The sequence below is a fragment of the Petaurus breviceps genome, unplaced genomic scaffold, assembly GCF_028583685.1.
Source record: "Petaurus breviceps papuanus isolate PSGF00001 unplaced genomic scaffold, PetGlider_PUasm1.0 189, whole genome shotgun sequence".
Taxonomy (NCBI): Eukaryota; Metazoa; Chordata; class Mammalia; order Diprotodontia; family Petauridae; genus Petaurus; species Petaurus breviceps.
This window is the reverse complement of record NW_027185809.1, coordinates 20342810-20366438: the sequence shown is the minus strand read 5'-3', so window position 1 is coordinate 20366438 and position 23629 is coordinate 20342810. Positions and strand designations below refer to the sequence as shown.

Sequence of the window (23629 nt, the reverse complement as noted above, 5' to 3'; positions counted from 1 at the left end):
TATGGCAGTTTCCAGAAATATCAACACATAGATTCAAAGGACAAAGTGAGAGGTCAGTGCAGTGCAGACTTTTGGATCCAGTAATTGGGAGTGTGGTTGGACTTTGCCCCTGGGGTGAGAAGCAGCTGAGGTGATGAAGCCTCACAGCTGCTACCACGTGGCAGGTTCAGCTCCTGGCCTGCAGAGTGTAGGGGACAAAGCAACCAGTTGGAGGGGTAATTACTCTTGTTTAACCTGTCTGGATCTGGATTGAGGTCTAGGATGGAGGTCCTGGGATGCATGACAAGCTTGCCAGAGTGTGTGGAGGCTTCAGAGAGAGCACCCAATTAGTACTTTCAGCAACTGAGAAAATCCCAGTGTTTGGGAGGAAAGCTCCTCTGTCTGGTGGCAGAGTCCTACTATGGCAAAAAGCCCAGGGGTCAAGTGACAGGGACAACATGAGCAGGCAAAGGAAACAAAATAAGCAGAGCACCCAACTTTGCACTCCTATTTTGGCGACAAAAGGAGCAAGCAAAACATGGAACAGGAGTAAGACAGTGAAGTCAGAACTCCTGCACCAAAAGCTTCAAAGAAGAATAAGAGCTGGTTACAGGCCATGGAGGACCTTAAGAAGCAAATAAGAGAAGTAGAGGAAAAAATGGGAAGAGAAAGAAGAACAATGCAAGAAAATTATGAAATGGAAGTCAACAGCCTGACTGAGGAAAATAACACCTTAAAAAATAGAATAACTCAAATGACAAAAGAGACTCAAAAAGCTAATGAGAAGAATACCTTAAAAATCTGAATCTTACAGATGGAAATAGAATCTCAAAAGCTCTCTGAAGAGAATCATTCTTTCAAAATTAGACTGGAGCAAATGGAAGCTAGTGACTTTAGGAGAAATCAAGATGCTGTTAAACAGATCCAAACAAATGAAAGAATAGAAGGCAATGTGAAATATCTGATTGGAAAAAACTGCTGACCTGGAAAATAGATCCAGGAGAAAGAATTTAAAAATTATTGGACTACCTGAAAGACATTATCAAAGAAAGAAGCTAGAAATCATCCTCCAAGAATTTCTCAGGGAAAACTGCCCTGATGTTGTAGAACCAGAGGGTAAAATAGAAGCTGAAAGAATCCACCGATCACTTCCTGAAAAAGATCCCCAAAAGAAAACTCCTAGGAATATTATAGCCAGGTTCTGAAATTCCCAGATCAAGAAGAGAACAATACAAGCAGCCAGGAATAAAGAATTTGAATATTGTAGAAACACAGTCAGGATAGCGCAGGATCTGGCAGCTTCTATACTGAGGGATGGAAGGGATTGGAATATGATATTCTGGAGACCAAAGGAGATGGGATTAAAACCAAGAGTCACCTACCCAGCAAAACTGAGTATCATGTTTCAGGGGAAAACTCATTGAGTGGAAGAGAGGAATTTCAAGAATTCTTGATGAAAAAAAAACAGAGTTGAATAGAAAATTTGACATTCAGATAGAAGAAGCAAGAGAAACATGAGAAGGTAAACAGGGAAAAGAAATCATAAGAACCTCATCAAAGTTGAGCTATTTTCATTCCTACATGGAAAAAATTATTGTAACTGATGAATTTTTTCTCAGTATGAAAACAATTGATGGGAATATATATATATATATATAGTGTATATTGGAATATGAATATATATGTGAATGTGTTTACAGGCATATAGAGATAGAGGGCACAGGACCTATTTAATAGGAAGGGATGACACTTAAAATGAGATATTAATAGTTGAGAGAGGAATATAACGAGAGGAGATGGGGAAAGGCAGAATGGAGTAAACTATCTCCTATAGAAGAGGCAAGAGAAAATGGTTACAATGGAGGGGAAGATCAGGAAGGCAAAAGGGAATGGGTCAACCCCATTCTCATTGAATTTGACTAGGTGATGGAATGACATACACACTAAATAGGATATCTCACCCTACAGGAGAGTAGGGGGGAATGGAATGCGAGGGGGGATGATTGGAAGGGAGGACAGGCTGTGGGGATGGAAGTCGGAAGCACCCACTTTTGAAAAGGGACAGGATCAAAGTAGAGAATAGAACAAGTTGGAGGTGGTATAGGATGGAGGGAAATATTGTCATTCTTTTAGAATATATCTAATATGGTAATGTTTTGCATAGCTACACATGTACAACCTATACTGAATTGCTTATTTTCCCAGTAAAGGTGCTTGACAAGGGAGGAAGGGAATGAATTTGTAATTCAAAGTTTTGTAATTAAATATTTAAAAATATATAAACACTATTATTAATACTATTTTACATGTAATTGGGAAATGAGATATGCAGACACTGGGGCATAGAAATCCACCATGCCCTACTGGAAAAGTCAAAGGGAGTATGGGAGAAGATATGGCAGAGAGTAGATTGGAGGAGGGGATATCCTATGGGACCACTATTTTGGGGCAGTGGGTAAAGCAAAAAACAGGGAAAAAATTGTAGCTCAAAATCTTTCAGGAATGAATAATGTAAACCAGAAGTTAATAAAGCATTTGGAAAAAAAAGAAAGATGACCATTTAGAACACCAAGGAGGGTTGGTAGATCATTTCTTTTTCAGTGACTCTTTTCAGAAGACACAGGAATAGAAAGCCTGAACATGTGTTTCTTTTTGTGGGGGTGGTGCTACTGCATCATTATTAACAATCGAACATGTCTTGCATTTTAATGAGTTAATTTGGGGGAACATCTCACATAAGCAATATTTTTAAAGTGTAGGTTGAATAAGGGTGGATGAAGACAAAGTTAGAGACAAACTTATGCAATTAAGTTACATTGTGATTTATCATTTGTTTTGGAAATCCTGTAACTTTTCAGGACTCACTAAAATATAAGATGAAATTTCCTCATATAAAATAACTGAAAACTTTGATTTAACATATAATTTTTCTTTTAAAATGCTCATCCCACCGAGGAACACATTTTCTGTATTCAATTTTTGTTGCATATAATTTCTCCCTTACTTTGAAAGCCAATTTCAGGTCCTCACTTTACCTGATTATTTACTCATCCCTCCCCCAAATTATGTACAAAGTAGTTTGTGTTATGATAATTACCAAGACTTCCATCCCTCTTCATCACTCTAACTCATTCTTCTATGATAATAGTTGATGTGGTCAGGTGTATACCAAAAGTTTGACTGTGTATGCTTTGACCTCTCTTGGTGTTCTTGATGTCCAAATATTGATGAGTTTGTATGGAATTAGGAACAGAACCTGTTCATGCTAAATTGAGTTCAAGTAGCCTTGCAAGTTGACAACAAGTAGACAAAATCCTGGCCTTAGTTTGATTCTATGGTTGCATGTTGTATCAGTCTTAGTTTACATTCGATGATTTTACAGTACAAAACCTTCTTCTTATTTGAAATTGCTCTGTATAATTTCTTAGAAATGCAACGTAAGGGGGGTGTCTAGGTGGCACAGTGAATAGAGCACTAGCCCTGGAGTCAGGAGGACCTGAGTTCAAATCTGGCCTCAGACACTAAACAATTACTAGCCATGTGACCTTGGGTAAGTCACTTAACCCCAATTGCCCCTGCAAAAAATGCATTGTAGGCTTCTATATTTTGTCACTGTCATAAATTTTCTTGTTATTTATTTTATATACAGGCATCTAAGTAGTATTATCTTTGAACTGATTATCAATTCCATGACTGTACTATTTATCCATTTAAATCCTAAGTGTAATTGTTTGTAGCAATGATGTAACAGTAGATAAGTAAGTAGATATTATTAGCTCAGAAATCAATTTAACAATTTTATGACAGTTGTCACTTTATTTTATGACATGTCACAATTTTATGACAGAGTCACAGACTCTGATAAGGATATTGGAACCCTCAAAGCTTTATACTTCACTCCCTTAAAATATGATTATCCTTGTTTTTATCTACTCTGCAAGTTTCTATCAAATTTAAAATGAAGTCCACATAAATCATTCTTCCATTCAATCCTTCTGTTTTGAAGGATATCACATTAAAATAATCCAGTAAGAAATCTAACTATCCATTCTATTGTATATGTTTTACCCATTGATTTTATGTATTGTAATTTTTTTTAAGTAAATAAAGGAGGGGCACATTTAGTGACTGTATGCTTGATGGTGTCTCTCTAAGACATTTGAGTTGCTCCCAGACTTACAAAACAAAAACACAATATTAATTTTTCAGAAGAAAAATTGCACATTGTTCAAGTGAATTTCATTTAAAATACTAAACATAGGTGTTACTTAGTTGCTGTACTAATAACATTTCCCTTATATTTTCATCTTTTTGTGATTGCTATCTTAAAGTTCTTCTTAATTATACATGCATACATATGCATTTGATTCTGTGAAACACATTTAGCTAAAAAACTTTTTCAGTGAAGAATTAATAGACTCATTTCCTTTTTTTAGTGAGCTCACTTCTTTGCAACTATCTCTGGAACCTAATTTGCTTTCATTCATTTGACAACAATATAGCAAAAAATGCAATGGTTTGAGGATGAGATTTTTTTTAGAAAGTAATTTTATTGTGGGGATAAATGCATGAACAAATCTGTATATTTTTAAGATTTCAGAATCATTTTAGTATAGAAACACCTGAACAAGCTACCTGCTTAGTCCATAGTAAGCACTGAAGAAAGGCTGAAATACAAACTCATTGTGAGTATATAAAGTAAAAATTTTTAGAAATATGTAACTATGGTACAGCAGATTATGCTTCCCTGAACACATGCAAAAAGTTATCGAAAATTTACCATTGAATAATTTCATTATATGGAGGAAACAAAAACACAAATACTCATTTGTCTCACATAAAGAATCACCTTACTTTTCCCTCATCTTTAATATGCACCATAGTTCCAAATACACAAATAATTTTATGCCTTATGAAACACTTTACTTGCCAAATTCTGTTTGTCATAAAATTCTGAGAAGAGATCTGAGTGAAATTAAGGAAAATTTAAATTAAACTCTTCCATTTACTCATAAGTATTAATCCTATGCATGCCCCCAAAATTTAAAAAAAATATATATTTGGATAGCTCCTATGTTCTGGGAAGTAAAAATATTATGATAATTTTGTTTAATAGTTGTTTATCTGAATTTATCCAGAGATAACTGTCTCTGGTCTTGGGAAAAAAATACACACACAAATATATATATATATATATACACATATATGTGTGTGTATGTATATGTGTGTATTCATGCATACACACACACACACACACACATATATATATATATATATATATATATATATATATATATATATATATATATACCTTTATTTTCTGACATAAGTGAGGAAATTGTACTCATCGAGTTCTAAAAAACAAACTATTTCACAGATAGTTTACTCATATGCCATGATCCAAAGATAGAGTGTCATCTTCATTTTAATTTTCACTGATGGGGAAATTGAATCCAAAAAACATAAAGTGACATCCAAAATGAAACTTGTCAATTTGTGACAAAGTGTGAATAGTTAATATTCCATTGTCTTTCTCAACTTCCTTCCAGAAGGGGAAGGGGAACTCTTCCAAGTCACAAGAATGTGCCCAGAAACAAGCAAGATATTATATCTAAAAATAATTACATTATTATCATTTGTAAATCGATGCATGATATAAATATTTTAGACAAATGTCCTCATTTCCTACATGAAATTTTAGAAAAGAGAATCAGAACAAGTATATCAGAAATTCAAGCCTGATCATTCCATTAGACTGAAAAAAAACCCATCATTTTACAATGAACAGTTGCTGTACTTTGCAAAAGCAGTGAATGACCTATGTCTCAGGGCAGAAACATTACCAAAGGACTTAATTTTTTATTTTTTAATATTAAGAATAAAATGGCCCAGATCTCTTAGGTGAGTAAACTACTTGATTTTAAATCGTGCATTTGACATCTATCTCTAGGGAAGAATTAATTTAATTTTAATTAATTAAATTAAATTTAAATTAATTAAATATAGGAAAGTTATATATGCAATATTCACTGAACACATGCGGGTCAGCATCATGATCAGACCATGCAGACAAAGGAGATGATTGGGAAGAACCCCTAGGGGTTCATTGAAATGCAATTGATGCTATCTTTCTTGCTTGAGAACCCAGAATGCTCTAGTACCATGGTCTTCCTTCTATTCCAGGACAGAGAGTGTTGTCTGATGTTCTGCTTCATAACTACAATCAACTACCTAAACTTGGCAATAATTGCAATGTTGAATGTTTCATGATCTTTGGCTTAGGCCTTTGAGCCAGTTTACATGACAAAAATGAAACAGGGAGGAACACATTTCTGACCTCAGATTATATTTTCTACTTGTTCCCACTATTAAATTAATTTAATTTAATTAATTTAGTGCAATTGACATCTATCTCTAGGGAAGAATTAATTTATAAAATAATGCCCAAGTTGGCAAAGTTAATAACTATCCTAAACTGTTGATACTCAAAGAACAATTTAATCTCTTCCTGCAGAATCTGAGCAAGGGAAGGTACAAAACTGCAATTTCTAATTCTTCCTGCCTTCATCTCCACAAATATTATAGATAATATAGACACATATATTTGAACAATGGCCTTTGATTATATTACACAGTCTTCTCCTTAAGAATGATTTTGTAAGATGGAAGTAATATTTTGATGTATCATTTACACTTGCATTTTTTAAAGATGTACTGTATTTTAAAATTCCTTTATATTTATGTTCCTCCCCTCCCCATCTTCTCTTTATAATGCAACTCTGGCTCAAATGTTAACCTCACTATCTCCCCCATTAGAACACATGTTAGCAACATATCCTATTGTAGACAGAAAAAAACTTGTCTATTTTTGATGTTTAGTTCATATTTCCATTTGTAAAAAATGTCACTATAATGTTTTATCTAGTCATTCAGGTTATAGTAACTGATAATATACATTATTATAGAAAAATATTGGAGATCTATGAGTTGCTTTGGAAAAGTTTCCATATTCAGTATACATATATACTCATATTAGTGTGTTGGTCATAAAGATATACATAAATAAACATATTTGTATATCTTTAAAAAAACATTTTTTCTGTGTGCACCAAGAGCATTTGTAGAATTAACCATGCAGTCACCTGGTCCCCCAAAAAAGGAGGTTGCCACTTAGGTGCTGATTGAGGGAAAAAAGAAAAATTTTCTATCATTATTGCACTTATTAAAGTTCACTCTTAAATATATTTGTGTTAGATCAATAGGCAGGAATTTGTTTTTCCTGGAAACCTAGAGGAAAACTATATACAATATTCAGTGAACACATGCGGGTCAGCATCATGACCAGGCCATGCAGACAAAGAAAGGAGATGATTGGGAAGAGCCCCTAGGGGTTCATTGAAATGCAATTGATGCTATCTTTCTTGCTTGAGAATGCAGAGTGCTCTAGTACCATGGTGTTCCTTCTATTCAAGGACAGAGAGTGTTGTCTGATGTTCTGCTTCATAACTACAATCAACTACCTAAACTTGGCAATAATTGCAAAGTTGAATGTTTCATGATCTTTGGCTTAGGCCTTTGAGCCAGTTTACATGACAAAAATGAAACAGGAAGGAACACATTTCTGACCTCAGAATATATTTTCTACTTGTTCCCACTATTAAAATTTCAACCATTTCTCACACATAATTGAAATACACACATACATACAAGCACACACACATGACTCAAAGATCACAAATGAATTATAGAATCACAAAATGTTAGCACCTGAAGGAACCTTGGAGACTATCCACTACATTCCCTTTCCTTTGCCAATAGCAAAACATTGGATGAGACAAGTGATTAAGATATAGGGGTACAAACCAAACCACGTAAGCAAATAATTCTCTATTTGGAGAAAGATGATTTAATGTGTTATAATTGACGCATTCGGTCATGCCTATAGTTTAGTCAGATATTATAACTTATGTTTTCACCTAAAGGCCCTCATTTATATTAATGGAAGTTGTATGTATAAAGAAATGGTAATATTCCCTATAGCCTCTAACCTTACCTACTTTTTGAGTTTCTGGGAATAGATAGGGACATACCAAACAAATACAAGGAATGCATTGGCCCATTGAGATGCATGCTAATTTTGTTTGTAGATTTCTTCACTTCATAGAAGACATACAACACATGTAAACCAAGTTAGGTACTGGCCTCTAGCATATAAGACTAAGAGGTAGAGGGAAAATTGTACAAAATATTAATCTATTATCCCAAATAAATTATGTCATTAGGACAGGGTACATGATGTTATTTTTTTAGTTAGGTACAAAATTAGTTTTAACAGTGTTTCCTTACAGTTCTCAAGTCAGATTATGATTTTATCTGACTGAATATTTTGCCTGTAGATGTTAATAGATTTGGTTGGATTGGAGATGAGAGGGAAGGTAGAGATTGATCATAAAACTTTGAATATTGCCATCTTTGGTTCCATTATCAGCTTTTCTGTGCCATATTGCGTGTGGAATATATACACACACATGCATATTCCACACATGCATATGTATATTCTGCATCCCCCACATGTGCATGTATATATGTATGTATGTTCATGTTTGTATATTAATCACACATCAAAAGCACCAACCATATACACACATGAATATAGTATATTCTTCCTTTGATATATACATCTAACCCACATTTAGAAAAGTCATGCATGCATCCAAAAGAAAACACAATCCTCAGAGCTATTTAAAATATATTGTTTACTTAATCATAATGAAATTTATGGATTCCTTTGAGTCCCTGGAGTCAATATGTAGTTTTTATGGATGTTAATCATTAATATAAATTTCATTTAGTGAGTAGCTAAAGCAGCTCCTTGTGAACTTTGTTACAATAGGCACTTTCTAAGAAAAGGATTTGTGACCAAAAAACAAAAAAATAATTAAAAGTTTATACTTTTCCACTAGAGCATCCGTCTAAGTCAAAGGGGTCTATTTTATCAAAACTGCAATCATCTATAAGTAGAACCAAGTTTGTATACAAAGAAGAATCCTTAGAAAATTTTGACTAGGAAAAAATTCTGCAAATAGCAGTTCTCTGATTTAAGCAACCTTTGATTTTTAAGCATCTACTTTGAGCTAGGTTGTTCTTTGTTTCTTTTCAAGTCAGTTACTCATAGACAGTTTTCCATATTAAGAGAACTTTCCACAAATAAGTCTCATGCTAAAGTCTAACTTTTGTGAATTACAAGTTTACTTTTTAAAGCACAACCAATAGTTTACATTTCTTTTTAAAACCCTCACACCTAAATCAGAGATTCAAATATTTTGTTTTCATTTACTACCATCATGTTCAGATTTAGAAAACCACAGGCAGAAAAATTAGTAGCCTCAGAAAATCAGATTATCTAATGTAAATGTTGATAAACCCTTACATAGCATACTATAGTATTTCTATAAAGACCTACACTATATTCATAGATCAGTATTCATAGTATAGTGAAGTCAGTTTAAAGAAGATAGCTGTTCTCTAAGAAAGAGAGTGGTAAAACTCTCTTGTGAGACTGTCCATGTTTACTACCTAAAGTAAAATGGAAAAGGGGGGAAAAGGGAGGAGTAGCTGAAAGAAAATGCAATCCATGCATAAAGCCCATAGCCATCCATTCCCCTTACCCCTTACACTTGACATAGACCTCTCATGAGGCCCTTCAAAATGGAATAAATGACTGGCCTGATAGGGAATAGAAACCTCACACAAAGTACACAAAATACCACATGAAAAGGGATCATAAAATGAGAGTAAAAGTTGGAAAAGTTTAACTTCCTCATTGGCATTAATCTATAATTAAAACTCAAAATAACACTGAAGGAATGAGAACTTAACCTACCCCAGCCTGAGGTCAAAACACCCATGGTGATCCTAGCAGATTGGACCCTGAATTTTTTTAATAGTACATTGCCTTTGTTAAACAAACAAAATCATCCTTTTTGTTATATAATAAATTATAAATAACTGCAAAGTGTGCATGCAGTCAACTGCTTTTTATACAAGTAATATCTAGGTTATCAATAGTCATCTTCTTTGGCAGGTCAGAATCCAGCTGGACATGCAATATTTACATATCAAAATCCTTGTTATATTCAAATCAAAGTGAAAGCAAGTGAATATATATATAATGTATATACTATATATACACACATGTATATAGCTGTATATACTGTTTCAATATATTAACAAATATATATATATATATATAATATTAAAAGTGAATTTCATCTTTTTCAGATTCAGGTGACTCAGGCCTCGAAACACTAAAAATATCCTGATGGGGTGTTAGGGGAGGTGTCTGGGGAGGCACTTGGGATTTGGGAGAAGAGGTCTGGGGAATACTCTTTTCAGAGAGTAGTTTCAAAATTTCTGCCACCTGCTTTTCCAGAGCAGTCATTCTGCAGCTTAGCAGGTGAATGTCATCTTTGAGTTCATGTTTCACTTCCTGCAGTGTGGTCTGTAAGGCCTGCTCGGGAATGGGATAAAAGGGATGTTTTGCATCAGCCTGAATAGGACTGTGCTCCAGTGGGCTCCGGGTCTCACCAGCTTTATCTAAACGGAGATCACTTTTTGTTATTCCACTGTCACAAGAATCTGTTTTTCTTAATGGATTTTTGGTCACACTGCTCTCTGAGTCACTGCATTTAGGGTCATCTGACAATAAACCCATGGATTCAGCCTTTGTGACATTATTCCAATCTTCCTTTTTCTCCTCATGACCACCCATATTATTCTTCAGTCGCAGCCACCCTTTTCCATTTCCATTTTTCATTCTCATAGGACTGTTGACTTTGAGACACTTAGGGTCAGTACTGCCATTTGACTTTAGTTCCATTGCATCTCGGTTGTTCTGTTTTAGGGACTCACTGGTTTTCATGTAGGCCAGTGAAGTCTGGATAGGTGTAATCTGAGAAACAGTGACTACACTTGTGCCAGTGATGGAAGCCCCATTCTGTAAGGAACGACTCTCCACCTGAAGTTGGCTCCTTTCTGGATCACTTTGGGATGGTCCTTGATTTCTTAGCTCCTTCTGCTGTTTGAATTTCTGGAAAAGCTTCCTGACAGGGTGGTCCACTGGGATACTGAGGGTTACCTCATTTTTCTGCCGAAGACGCTCCTCCTCTTCCTTTTTCACATCGCTGATTTTACGGAAAATAATCTGTCAATGAAATGGGGAAAATGCATACGTGATTTTAAGAAAGAAGTCAAAATATACTTGAGTAATAATCATAATTTTATTGGATATTGCTTGTAAAAGAAGTATCTTCAACACATGAGAATAGTAGTCTTTAATATTTTTAAAGTCAATCTACAGAATATAATTGAATAGAAAATTCAAGATAATCCAAACCCTAAAATGGGAGAATCGGTGTTTATATTTAACTCCTTTGCATTTGAGAATGGGAAGGTATTCACAATAGATTCACCATACTTATTTTGCTTTCTACTTTATATTCACATTTGATAGAAAAATGTACTCTTTAAAACTGCTTGGAAACACACTATTGCATTTTTCCTAATGCAAGGAGACATCTTGGGCATGAATCAGGGTCCTAAAAAACTCTCATTTCAAGGGTCCTGGAGACTCTGGAACTCATGCACAACTGACAAGATAAGGAAGAACTCTAATGGTGTTGTCAAAGATGTTGCACATTTTTTGGCTCTCTGAAAGAGAATCATCAGAAGTCATCATGCTGGGGTGGATAAAACTTTAAATTCAGAGTCAGGATGAACTGGGTTCTGAACCTCAGCAGTTACAACCTGGATGTCAAACTTCTTCAAGCATCAGTTTTCATATCTGTAAAAAGAATTATAAATACCCATAGATAATGTGGCAATGTATAAAAAGCAATTTGTAAACATTAGGCCCCTTATCAATGTTACCTTTATTTTTATTATTGAGCCTTCCATTGTTCTGAGTCCTTTGTCATGCTCTATGTCTAATACTGCAAATAACAGCACAATATACTAGGCCTTCCCCAGGGTAACACATATGACAGAAGAAACCACACACATACATGCATACAATAAGGCACCTAAAAATATCAAACTGCCAGAGCCAAACACTGACATAATGGGTTCTCATCATTTAACTCTTTTATCTATGTCCTTCTAACATTGCCATTGTTGTCCCCAATACATGAGACTCCAGACTTTTTACTCTCCTTAAATGTTATATATTAACTTTAAGCAGCCTCATAGTGGGAGAAAGAGTACTTCCCTTGTAAGAGTTACTTACAATATCTTCCACATTTCTACCTTCCCCTCAAAAAAAAAAAACCCTACACCAATTCCTTTAATAGAATAAAATGGAAAACATTATAATGCAAAAGTTTTTAACCTTTTGTGTGTCCTGGACCCCATAGGCAGAACTGCTATACCCTGTGACAGATATATATTTTAATGCATAATATTGAAAAATTATATTAAATTTTTGTAAAAATAAGTTTATCATGTACTTCCAGGTAAAAAACCCATATTCTAGTGTGTTAAAGCCCAGATGTCTAGACTTGATAAACAGCAACACTTATACCCTACCTAAACCAACTCTCTATAAAAGTTGAAGACTGTGCACCCTGAAAAGTGGTTCCTTCCTCTTCTCTAAGAGTATCCATGTACCATGCACAAGAAATAGTTGAAGCAATTTTCCAACATTGGTTTCTGAAATCAGTTTGACTCCTCAAGAATGTAAATGTAATGTAGATGTAAATGATAGAACCAGTAATGTAAACGAATGGGCTTTCTATGTGACCAAAGACGCAATCCCCCAAACAGGACACCTATAAACCTAATGGTGTCTGTCCTCCACAGGACAGCTCAATTCTGGTCCTCACCTATCTTTGTCAATATCTTAATGGACTAGAACAACTAAAGGTGGTGACTGAAATGAGGAGAATGAGGAAGAATAATGAGCTTTAGAGATCTCTGTCATATGAACAATATATAGTGAGAGCCATTTTTCACTCATTCTTGATTTCTTTTTTTTTTCTTTTCAAATGCTTTACTAATTTCTGGTTTACATCATTCATTTCCACCAGATTTTAAATTACAATTTTTTTCCCCATTTTCCCCCTAACCACCACCCCAAAATAGTGGTCCCACAGGATATCCCCTCCTCCAATCAGTTCTCTCCAATATCTTCTCCCATACCCCCTTTGACTTTTCCAGTAGGCCATCGTGGATCTCTTTGCCCCAATGCCTGCATATCTCATTTCTCAATTGCATGTAAAATAGTATTAATAATAGTATTTATATATTTTTAAACATTTGATTTTAAAACTTTGAATTACACTTTCATTCCCTTCCTCCCAACCTTTCTGGGAAGATAGGCAATTCAGTATAAGTTATACATGTGTAGCCAGGCAAAACATTAACATAAAAGGATGACTATATTTCCCTCCCTCCTATCACACCTCCCACTTCTTCTGTTCTTTACTTTGATCCTGTCCCTTTTCAAAAGTGGGTGATTGCTTACTTAACACCAATTGCCCTCCAAAAGGCAAAAACTAAAAAACAAAAAAAGGCAAAAAACAAAAAATAGTGGGTGCTTCCAACTTCCCTCCCCACCAACCTTCCCTCCCTTTCATCATCCCCCCTCTCATCCCCTTCCACCCTACTCTCCTTGAGAGTGAGTTATCCTATTTAGTGCACATGTCATTCACTCCCTGAGCCAAATTCAATGAGAATAAGGTTTTGCCTTTTTGCCTTCCATTATGACCATTTTCCCTTGCCTCTTCTATATGAGTGAGTTTACCCCATTCTATATCTCCTCATCTCCTCTCATTATATTCCTCTCTCACCTCTTAATTTCTCCTTTTAAGTATCATCCCTTCTTAATAAATTGGTCCTGTGCCCTCTATCTATGTATACCCAGAAACATAAATACACACATTCACATATGTATTCATATGCCCATATACCCTCCCATATATATGTGTGTGTGTGTGTGTGTGTGTGTGTGTGTATACATGTGTATATATATACAGAGAGAGAGACAGAGATTCCCTTCAACTATTTTCATACTGAAAAAATTTCAACAGTTACAATTATCATTTTTCCATGTAGGAATATAAATGGTTCAACTTTGATAAGTTCCTTATGATTCCTTTTCCCTGTTTACCTTCTCATGATTCTCTTGCTTCTTGTATCTGAATATCAAATTTTCTATTCAACTATGGTTTTTTATCAAGAATGCTTAAAAGTCCTCTATTCCAGTGAATGATCATATTTTCCCCTGAAACTTGATACTCAGTTTTGCTAGGTAAGTGATTTTTGGTTTTAATTCCAGCTCCTTTGGTCTCCAGAATATCATATTCAAAGCCCTTCCATCCTTCAGTGTAGAAGCTGCCACATGCTGTGTTATCCTGATTGTGTTTCCACAATATTCAAATTGTTTCTTCCTGGCTGCTTGTAATATTCTCTCCTTTATCTGGGAATTTCATAACCTAGCTATAATATTCCTAGGAGTTTTCTTTTTGGGATCTCTTTCAGGAGGTGATTGGTGGATTCTTTCAACCTCTATTGTACCCTCTGTTTCTAAAACAGCAGGGCTGTTTTCCTTGAGAAATTCTTGGAGGATGATTTCTAGGTTCTTTCTTTGATCATGGCTTTCAGGTATGCCAATAATTTTTAAATTATCCCTCCTGGATCTATTTTTCCAGGACAGTGGTTTTTCCCATGAGATATTTGACATTGCCTTCTATTCTTTCATTTGTTTGTACCTGTTTAACATTATCTTGTTTTCATAAAGTCACTAGCTTCCACTTGCTCTAATCTAATTCTGAAGGAATGATTCTCCTCAGTTAGCTTTTGAGATTCTTTTTCCATTTGTCAAATTTGGCTTTTTAAGGCTTTCTTGTCCTTATTGCCTTTTTGAGCCTCTTTTTGTCATTTGAGTTAGTCTGTTTTTTAAGGTTTTACTTTCCTCAGTCAGGCTGTTGACTCTCATTTCATAATTTTCTTGCATCGTTCTCATTTCTCTTCCCAATTTTTCCTCCACTTCTCTTATTTGCTTCTTAAGGTCCTCTATTGCCTGTAACCAGATGGTCTTTTTCTTTGAAGCATTTGGTCGGGAATTCTGACTTCACTGTCTTCTTCCTGTTCCATGCTTTGCTCCTTTTTGTCACCAAAATAGGAGTGTAAGTTTGGGGTGCTCTGTTTATTTTGTTTCCTTTGCCTGGTCATGTTGCCACTCAGTCATTTGACCCCTGGGCTTGCCACAGTAGGTCTCTGCCACCAGACAGCGTCCCAAACATTGGGGTTTTCTCAGTTGCCAAAGGTATTAGTTGGATGCCCTCTCTGAATCCTCCACACACTCTGACAAGCTGGTTGCACAACCCAGCACCTCCCACCTAGGCCACAATTTAGATCCAAGCAGGTTAAAGCAAGAGTGATTACCACTCAGATTGGTTGCATGCTCCCCCTACACTCTGCAGGCCAGGAGCTGAAGCTGCCATGTAGGAGTGGCTGAACAGCTGCAGCACTGCTACAGCACATTAGCTGCTTCTCAACCCAGGGGCAAAGGCTGATGGACTCCCAACTACTGGATTCCAAAGTCCATACTGCAATGTTATCTCACTTTGTACTTCTCATCCTTGTGTTGATAATTCTGGAAATTGCCACAGGTGCTGGTGATCTGGAATCCCTCCAGCCAGTGGTTAGTCAGGCCTTCCCTGGGGCTAAAACTTTTTGGTGGGCCTGGGCTCGGCTCCCAGAGCGCTGTGCTGGCTGATTCCTTCTGGCCTGCTGGACTATCCTCAGCGGGAGGTTAGCATCTTCATGTCATTTTGTGGGTTCTCCATTCTTGAATTCTTACATCTCTGAATATATTGTTTACTGGTCAGTTTTCTGCAGCCCAATCTGTAATAATGTTTGATAATACGCAAATATGTCATGTGGAAGAAAGATTTGACATATAGCACCAGCAGGAAGAATGAAGACAGAAAAAGATGGACATTACAGGGAATTCTATTTTGGGTGGAAATTTTTCAATAATTACATCGGTCTATAAGTAGGATGGTCTTTTTTCAAAACATGTTTGTATGTGTGTGCGAGTGTGTGTATGTGTGTGTGTGAGAGAGAGAGGGAGGGGGGAGAGAGAGAGAATTGAAAAGAAAGTGGCCAAATAGTAGAGGAAATGGAATAATTAATTAAATGAATAAAAAATTTAAATCAGTGGCTTCAGTAAAATAGTGCAGAGTACAGCAGCTACATTGTGATCTCTGAAGTATATATTGGAAAGGAAGGATATTACTCAAATAGTTTTCTTTTTTAGAAAGATTTAGATGCTTGTGTATTTGATTTAATTTGGTTCTAAAAAAGAAACATTTTTCCTTCTTCATATGGAAAAGACAAACAGTATAAATCATATATTGTACAAATCACAGATTCTTATACTTTGAAATACACCAAGTTTTCTAAGTCTTTGGGGAATCTTGTCTTTTTTTGCAGCCTGTATCATCTCTTGAAGACTGGATATCTTTGAGCATTTTGTAAAACACATGCATTGCAACAGTGACAACCAAACAATGATGATGGACATTACTAAACAAAGGAAGTAGTGAAGTTTCAATCCTTACTTCCAACTACGTAAGTGCACATTTCCCAAACTGAGATAGATGGGCAAAACAGAGATTTTCAAGTGGTAATAATAAGGTACCTTAAAAGTATTATCTACATTCAATAGCTATCTTTAAAAGGAGGTATTTTTTTCCTTTCAAGTGACACATGAAAATGAGTCTTTAAAGATATGATATTAATCTCAATGTCTGACATCAAAGCTCTTACCATTTAATTACAAGTCTTTCAAAGGACTGACATATCTCTCAATCTTCCTAAGTAAACATCATTTGTACTAACCCTTCAGCATGTTAACACCTTGTGACAGATCAGTTACAAACATATGAAGACTTTTTTATTTTTTTGGTGGAGGGGAAGAGGTGGAGCGAAAGAGACCAAAGAAGCAAAAAAGTATGTTCAGGAGCATTACAAACATAGCATGAGGCCTAATGCTTAGTTATAGCTTGGAGAATTGTCTAATCAGAAATATTCAACAAATTTTGAATGACATTCATTTTAACCTAATTTATTTTTTTTCTTTTTTATTTATTTTCTATCTGTTTGTTTACTTTTAGTTTACAAGATTCAATTCCACAATTCCTTGAGTTTCACATTCTGTGTCCCTCCCTCCACCCCTCCCATGGCGGCATATAGTCAAGTATAGGATCTGTAAATACTTTCACATTAGACATTAGTCAAGTTATAAAGATGGATTGTATCAGATAGAATGAAAAATGGTAAAGAGGAAAGAAAACCAAACAAGAAAAGGAAAAAGATCAAGTAGTTTGCTTCAATCTGGATACAAACTCAGTTCTTTCTAGTACTTTCTCTGTATATAGACATCTCTCTCCATCATGACACTTTTGGAATTGACTCATATCACTGCATTGGTGAGAAGAGTTCAATCTATCAAAGTTGGTCATCACATATACATTGTGCTGTAATTATGTACAAATTTCTCCTGGTTCTACTCTTCTCACTCAGCATCAGTTCATATAAGCCTCTCCAGGTAAATATGAAGTTCATCTGATCCTCATTTCTTATAGCAAAATGGTATTCCATAACATGCATATACCACAACTTGTTCAGCCCCATTTGATGGGAACCCCCTTAATTTCCAATTCTTTGCCGACACAAAAATAGCTGTTATAAATAGTTTTGTACATATGGGTGTATCAGCAATGCAATATCCACAATGCCTATGGCAATTATAAATATGCTGATGTGGTTATTAATTACAAAATATACCAGGCTCTCTAAAAGGGGGACAAAGCTGGAACATTTATTAAAACACCAAATAACTGAGTCCTAAAACCAGAAAGTCAAAGCCATCAGAGTAGTTATGAAATTGTCACAGGTAAATTAAGTAGAAAGCACCCACATTCTCAAGCCTTTAAAACAGAACAGGCTACCTCAGGGAAAGGTCCTCCTCTCCCCACTCACAGCAACTACTCAGTGTCCAGGAAGCGTGCTCCCAGCAGTTCTGGCCCCTGGCAGTCCTAAGCAGGAGTCCTTAGCAGAAATTCTGGCCGGCTCAAAAAGGGGTTTGAGCCTCTACCTCCACCTCAGCCACTGCCACTACTGCTGCTGCTGCCTCTGCTGCTCCTGCTGCCGCAGGCACTGCCAGTCACCACAGGAACTCTAGCTTAGCTTCAGCTTCCTCTTGCCCCACCCATTCCTGCCACATCAGTAAGTCCAATGGGGCATGGAAGATCTTTAAATCTCATAACCCTTACATTTGGCCCGAAGACCTTTCATGTCCCTTACTTGGCAAAAATGCATTAGGAATAACTGATGTCAACAGAATTTCATGATAATGTAACAAGGATAGCACACAATAAACACAGAAAACAATATTTTAAGGTGGTGCTTGAGCACAATCTCCCCATCATTCTCTCCACCCGACAAATGGGGCCCCAAAATCTTTGGGTAAGGGGTGAAGGTCTCTTCTTCCATGGCTACTTGCTGCTGAAATTGAATGTAGAGCTGTCCCTGTACCAAGGGGCCCCATTTCAGAGGTCAGTTCTTAATATGCTTGATGCCAGGTCCAAGAGAGACACATCACAGTGCCATACAGAGGGTGACATCCAGCTTAAGCTATCAGGCATCTACAGATGGAGGGTACCAAGCCTGAGGAAACAAATCTACCAAACAAGGTGAACAGACAAATAGCCGAGAAGAAGCAAAGAGACAATAACCAGACTATTGTAGCCTCACTCACGGTAGAATAAATGAGTTGAGTACAATTTTGTAATCACCTTCTCCAGAATAAACAATAGTTACAGTGTTATCCCTCTCATGTGCTATAATCTCTGCAGCCTTTGAAACATCACCTGGCTTCCGTTTTACTCATAATTTAGCTCCCAATTTTGTTCTATCAGTAGAACCAAATACTTCAGTTCCTCTGACAGTTATTTTGGAAGGAGGGTCAGTTTTTACAAGTGGTATTCTTTTACAAGGAAGGATAATCACTTGAATTATGCTATCATTTTTATGAATCTGTATGGGCCCTTCACGTAAATTATGGAATGTTACAATTTCTCCTTGATAATTAGAATCTATCACTCCAGCCAATACATGTATTCCTTGTGCTGCTAATCCTGATTTGGGTAAAATCTGTCCAAAGTGATTTTTAGGGATTCTTATGCATATCCCAGTGGATATATTTCTTAATTCTTTTCTGTCCAACCAAAAGTCCTCTAAACAATGTAAATCATTCCCCACTGAACCAGGTGGTCCTGGGTACGGTGCTGGGACATCTGGCCTCACTCAATATTTGGGTTCTTATGTGTTTGTTGTTTTCCAATTTGCAGATTTGGGGTCATCATTCTGGCTAGAGATGTACTTCCTCCCAATGGGCTATTATTCAAATTATGTAAAGCCATGAACAAATTATCCTTCCAATGTTGATATGAATTATTGGAACTTAACTTCCTTAACTGTTCTTTCAGTAATGTATTAATTCTTTCAATTAACCCAGATGCTTCTGGATAATATGGAATATGATATATCCATTCTGTATTGTTTAGTATAAAATACTTCTTCATTTCATTACCTTTGAAATGTGAACCATAGTCACTTTGAATCTGCATTGGGGTTCCAAAATATAGAATTATGAGATCTAGAGCTTTACAAGTGTTTTTCTGGGTTGCATTCTTTTAAGGAAAAGCCACTAGTACACCTGAATAGCTGTCAACACAAGTACATCTAAATCTGCATCTGCTATATTTTGTATACAGTACAATACAATACAATCTATTTGCTAGATTTGGGCTGGGACTTTTCCTCTTGCTACCTCTCCAGGTACTACCTGAGGAGCAGTTTGCTCCTTTTCCAATTGACATATATGACATTTTTCTGCTATCTGTTTCAACAGACTAATACCTCGATCTTGTTCCCACTGGTGTGTGACCTGGACCCCCAAATGGCCTGCTGTTTGGTGGACCCATTTTGCTAATACCGGATCATCAGTTGTTGTCAAAGAAGGGACAATATGTTCAGTAGCAATCTTTGTCAGTTGATCAGCATGAGCATTGTATTCACGTTCTGGCATGGCGAGGGCCACATGAGCATCTACATGAAAAACTGACAAGTCAGTGACCAAAGACATGGTCCAGATATCTTCCCATAATTCTTTGCCCCAGACTTGTTTGCCATGAATTTCCCAATATTGATTTTTCCACATGGGCATCCATGTAGCTAACCCATTAGCTACCGCCCATTAATCAGTGAATATATGACACTGTCCTCTTTGTTCTATTTTGATGGCTTGATATACTGCCATAAGTTCAGCATATTGACTGCTTCCACCTATCCCAGTACTTTCCAAAGTCCTTCTAGTACATGGGTTATAGGCCACTGCTTTCCAATGTCTTTTTTGCCCCAAATATTTTGCTGTCCCATCAGTAAACCATGCATGTCTCTTTTATTCCTCAGTTAATACATCATATCCCTCATTCTATTTTACAGAGGACTGTACCAACTGTTGCTTTGGCTCAGGGGTTGTGTCATTCCTCTCAATTTCTAGGTTTGTTACAGATTCGTGTAGAGCAGAGACTCCGCTTTTGCCTGTTTTCACTCTATTTTGAATATACCACTTTCATTTGATTATACTAGCCTCTTGGGCATGTCCAATTCTGTGAGAAGCAGGGGTACTCATTACCCAGGTCATAATCGGGATTCCAGCTCTTAATATCACTATATGCCCAGAGTCAGTTGTTCAGTCTCTACCAAAGCCCAATATGCATCTAAAAACTGCTTTTCAAAAGGTGTATACTGGACTCCAGATGAAGGGAGTTTCCTACACCAAAATCCCAAGGGTACATTTCGGTTTGTTGTTTTTGCCATAAGCTCCAGTTTGTGTAATCATCTTGTACAGTTACTTGTAATTCCACTGGACCATTTTGCATGGGCCACAAATCTAGGGCCAATTGTATGGCAGTCTTGGCTTCGTCAAAAGCTTTACTCTGCTCAAGTTCCAAATCGAATTTATATTTCTTCCCAGTGACTCTATATAAAGGTTTCAAAATCTGTCCCAAATGTGGAATGTGGTGCCTCCAGTATCCAAACAATCCTATGAACTTTTGGGCCTTCTTCTTATTAGTAGGGGTAGGAAAGTCCTGAATCTTTTTTTGGCCTTGCGGAAGAATCTCTCATTGCCCCTTGTTCCATTGTATACCCCAAAATTTTACATTTTGAACTGGTCCTTGCACCTTTTCAGCGTTAATTTCCCACCTTTTACTTTTTATATGCTCAACTAGAAGAGTCAAACTCCACTCCACTTCTTTTGCATCGTTTCCCTGTAACATGATATCATCAATGTAGTGGGTAAGCTGTACACCAGGCAGCTTTAATTAATCCAAGTATTCAGCCACAATCCTGTGACAAATAGTGGGGCTACATATGTACCCTTGTGGCAAGCGGGTAAAAGTATATTGTCTACCCTGCCAAGTGAAAGTGAACTGGTGCCATTGTTTAGGGTCTATTGGGATGGTGAAGAAGGCATTTGCCAAGTCAATAACTGCATACCAAATTCCATCATATTTCTGGCTCATTTCTATTAAGGTGATGGTATCTGAAACAGCAGCATACAAAGGAGGAGTCACCTTATTCAACTGTCTATAATCCACGATCATTCTCCACGTCCCATCTGATTTTCTTGCTGGCCAGACAAGATTATTCCATCTTGTGGTGGTAGAGACTACCACTCATGCTTCAACATATTATTTTATAGTAGCAGTAATTTCATCTTGCCCACCTGGCACACAATACTGTTTTGAAGTAGTTACTTCAGAAGTTTCAGGTAAAGTAATTGGGTCCATTTTTATTTTTCACACTAAAACTGTATTAATTCTCATCTTCTTTACACCAAATTGGTATCTCCCTTCAGGTAAATTCAGAGTCATGTCTCTCAATATATCTATTCCAATAATGTATTCAGGAATGGGTACAACAACCACAGTACATTCTTTCTTAGGTAACTGAGCAATTTTCATTGTTATTTTAACTTGTCTGGCTGATATTTCAGCCCCTCCTAGATCTGTGATGGTAATAGGTGTTCCTTGTTTAAACTTATCAGGGTTTCTATAGATAAGTGTGGCCTCAGCCCCAGTATCAAGCAGTGCCCTAGTTACAGTAGTTGATCCATTCTTCCAATATATTGTTAAACCAATATGGGGTCTGCAATCTCTTCTGCATATTTCTTTTATCTGGGCTGGGGCTTGGCCTATCTCCTATTCCCCCTGAAGGTGGGGCAAACTTGGATACAAAGATTCAGATTCAGAAATACCTGCAGGGGTAGTTCCTGCTTCCCTATTCATTCTAAAGTTAAGTACCTTTTTTTGTTACACCTAATGCAGCTCTTCAGTTGGAATACCATCTATTCTTCTAAAGTCCACCCCTGCTCTTAATAGAGCAGTAAACAGTTCCCTTCTTGAGGGTCTATTTTGTCTCTGAATCCTCTGACTGTTTACTCTTCTCTCTCCAGGCAATTTATCTTGTCCCAATTCCCCTAGGTCACTTAATTGTGAAATCTTATCCAGCACCTCTCAAAGAGGGTGCCCTATTTCTCCAATTAATAGTCAGAATTAGGTGCTTATAAGCAGGAGAAGCCGTCTTCACTATGATATTTCTATGAAGAACTCCTAGGGGGTTATCATGACATGCATTTGCATCTCTAACCATGATAGCAGTTTTCATTACCTCTTCCTTTAGCTTTCTCATATACTCTCAAAGTGAGTATCAGGGTCTGTCTCCACCAGGCCACATAGAGTCAGTAGGATATTTCTTTCTGTATCCCTCTACAGCTAAAGCTAACAGATAAGTTCTGTTAAGGCCTCCTCAAATATGGTGATCCCTAAAAGCTTGGTGTACAAAAGGATTCTGACTGATACTTATGAATTTTAAGCAATCCTCACTGTCCAGTGTTATTCCTCCAGCACCTTCAACAATGATTCTTTCTATTCATGACACTAAAAACTCTCCCATTCTTTGAGTGAATCTACTCAATATATCAGCAATCTCCTGTTGAGTGAAATCCTCAATTATCTCCCTGGACTCTGTTTGACCCTGGCGGATCTCCTGTCTTCTTCTTCATATGGGGAGAACTTCTACATTAGAAGACTCCTCATCTAACCTTGTTCCATTCTCCTGGAAGCTGTCAGGGCAACTCTGCCCAGCCTGTACAAAAACTGTATTCACATTCCTTCTGCTAGTTTTTTGCTTCCTTTTAGCTACATGAATAGTAGCTTGTTCTTGGACCAGCTGAGTCCCTCTAGTTTGCTCTTCTGAATGCTGTGACACAGAAGAATCCTCAGGCAAACCAGGTGACTCCCTAGCCATCCGAGCTCTTTCCTCCAGCACCTTATCCCTGCTTTTACACTTAAGGCGATAACTTGTTACCAGGACCCAGCCTCTCCTGCACACTCCTGCCAGTTCTCTTCCTGGTTCTATGGGTATTCCTTGCAAACATCTTTCCAAATCTCTAGGTTCTCCCTCTTTTAGCCTTGGTTCCCAGTTTTCACAGGGCCCTGTGCTTTTAGCCCATTCT

At 36.8% G+C, this 23629-nt stretch overlaps 1 protein-coding gene across 1 annotated transcript; it reads right to left on the bottom strand.

Moving 5' to 3' along the window:
* Positions 1–10145: 10145 nt before the first annotated feature.
* KCNH5 (potassium voltage-gated channel subfamily H member 5) lies at positions 10146–20191 on the bottom strand. The gene is made up of 2 exons (XM_069091729.1): positions 19892–20191; positions 10146–11182 (listed from the first exon to the last, which is right to left on the bottom strand). Exons 1-2 carry the CDS (start codon positions 20189–20191, stop codon positions 10235–10237), a joined length of 1248 nt encoding a protein of 415 aa, XP_068947830.1. The 3' UTR covers positions 10146–10234.
* Positions 20192–23629: the final 3438 nt, after the last annotated feature.

What these genes read in the sequence shown, in the direction of transcription:
- KCNH5 (XM_069091729.1), bottom strand. Translation starts at nt 20,191, where the DNA reads ATGTCTTTGGTCACTGACTTGTCAGTTTTTCATGTAGATGCTCATGTG. An exon ending in AGGAGCAAACTGCTCCTCAG is followed by an intron (nt 11,183 to 19,891) that starts GTAGTACCTGGA and finishes TTTCATTGACAG; the next exon opens with ATTATTTTCCGTAAAATCAG.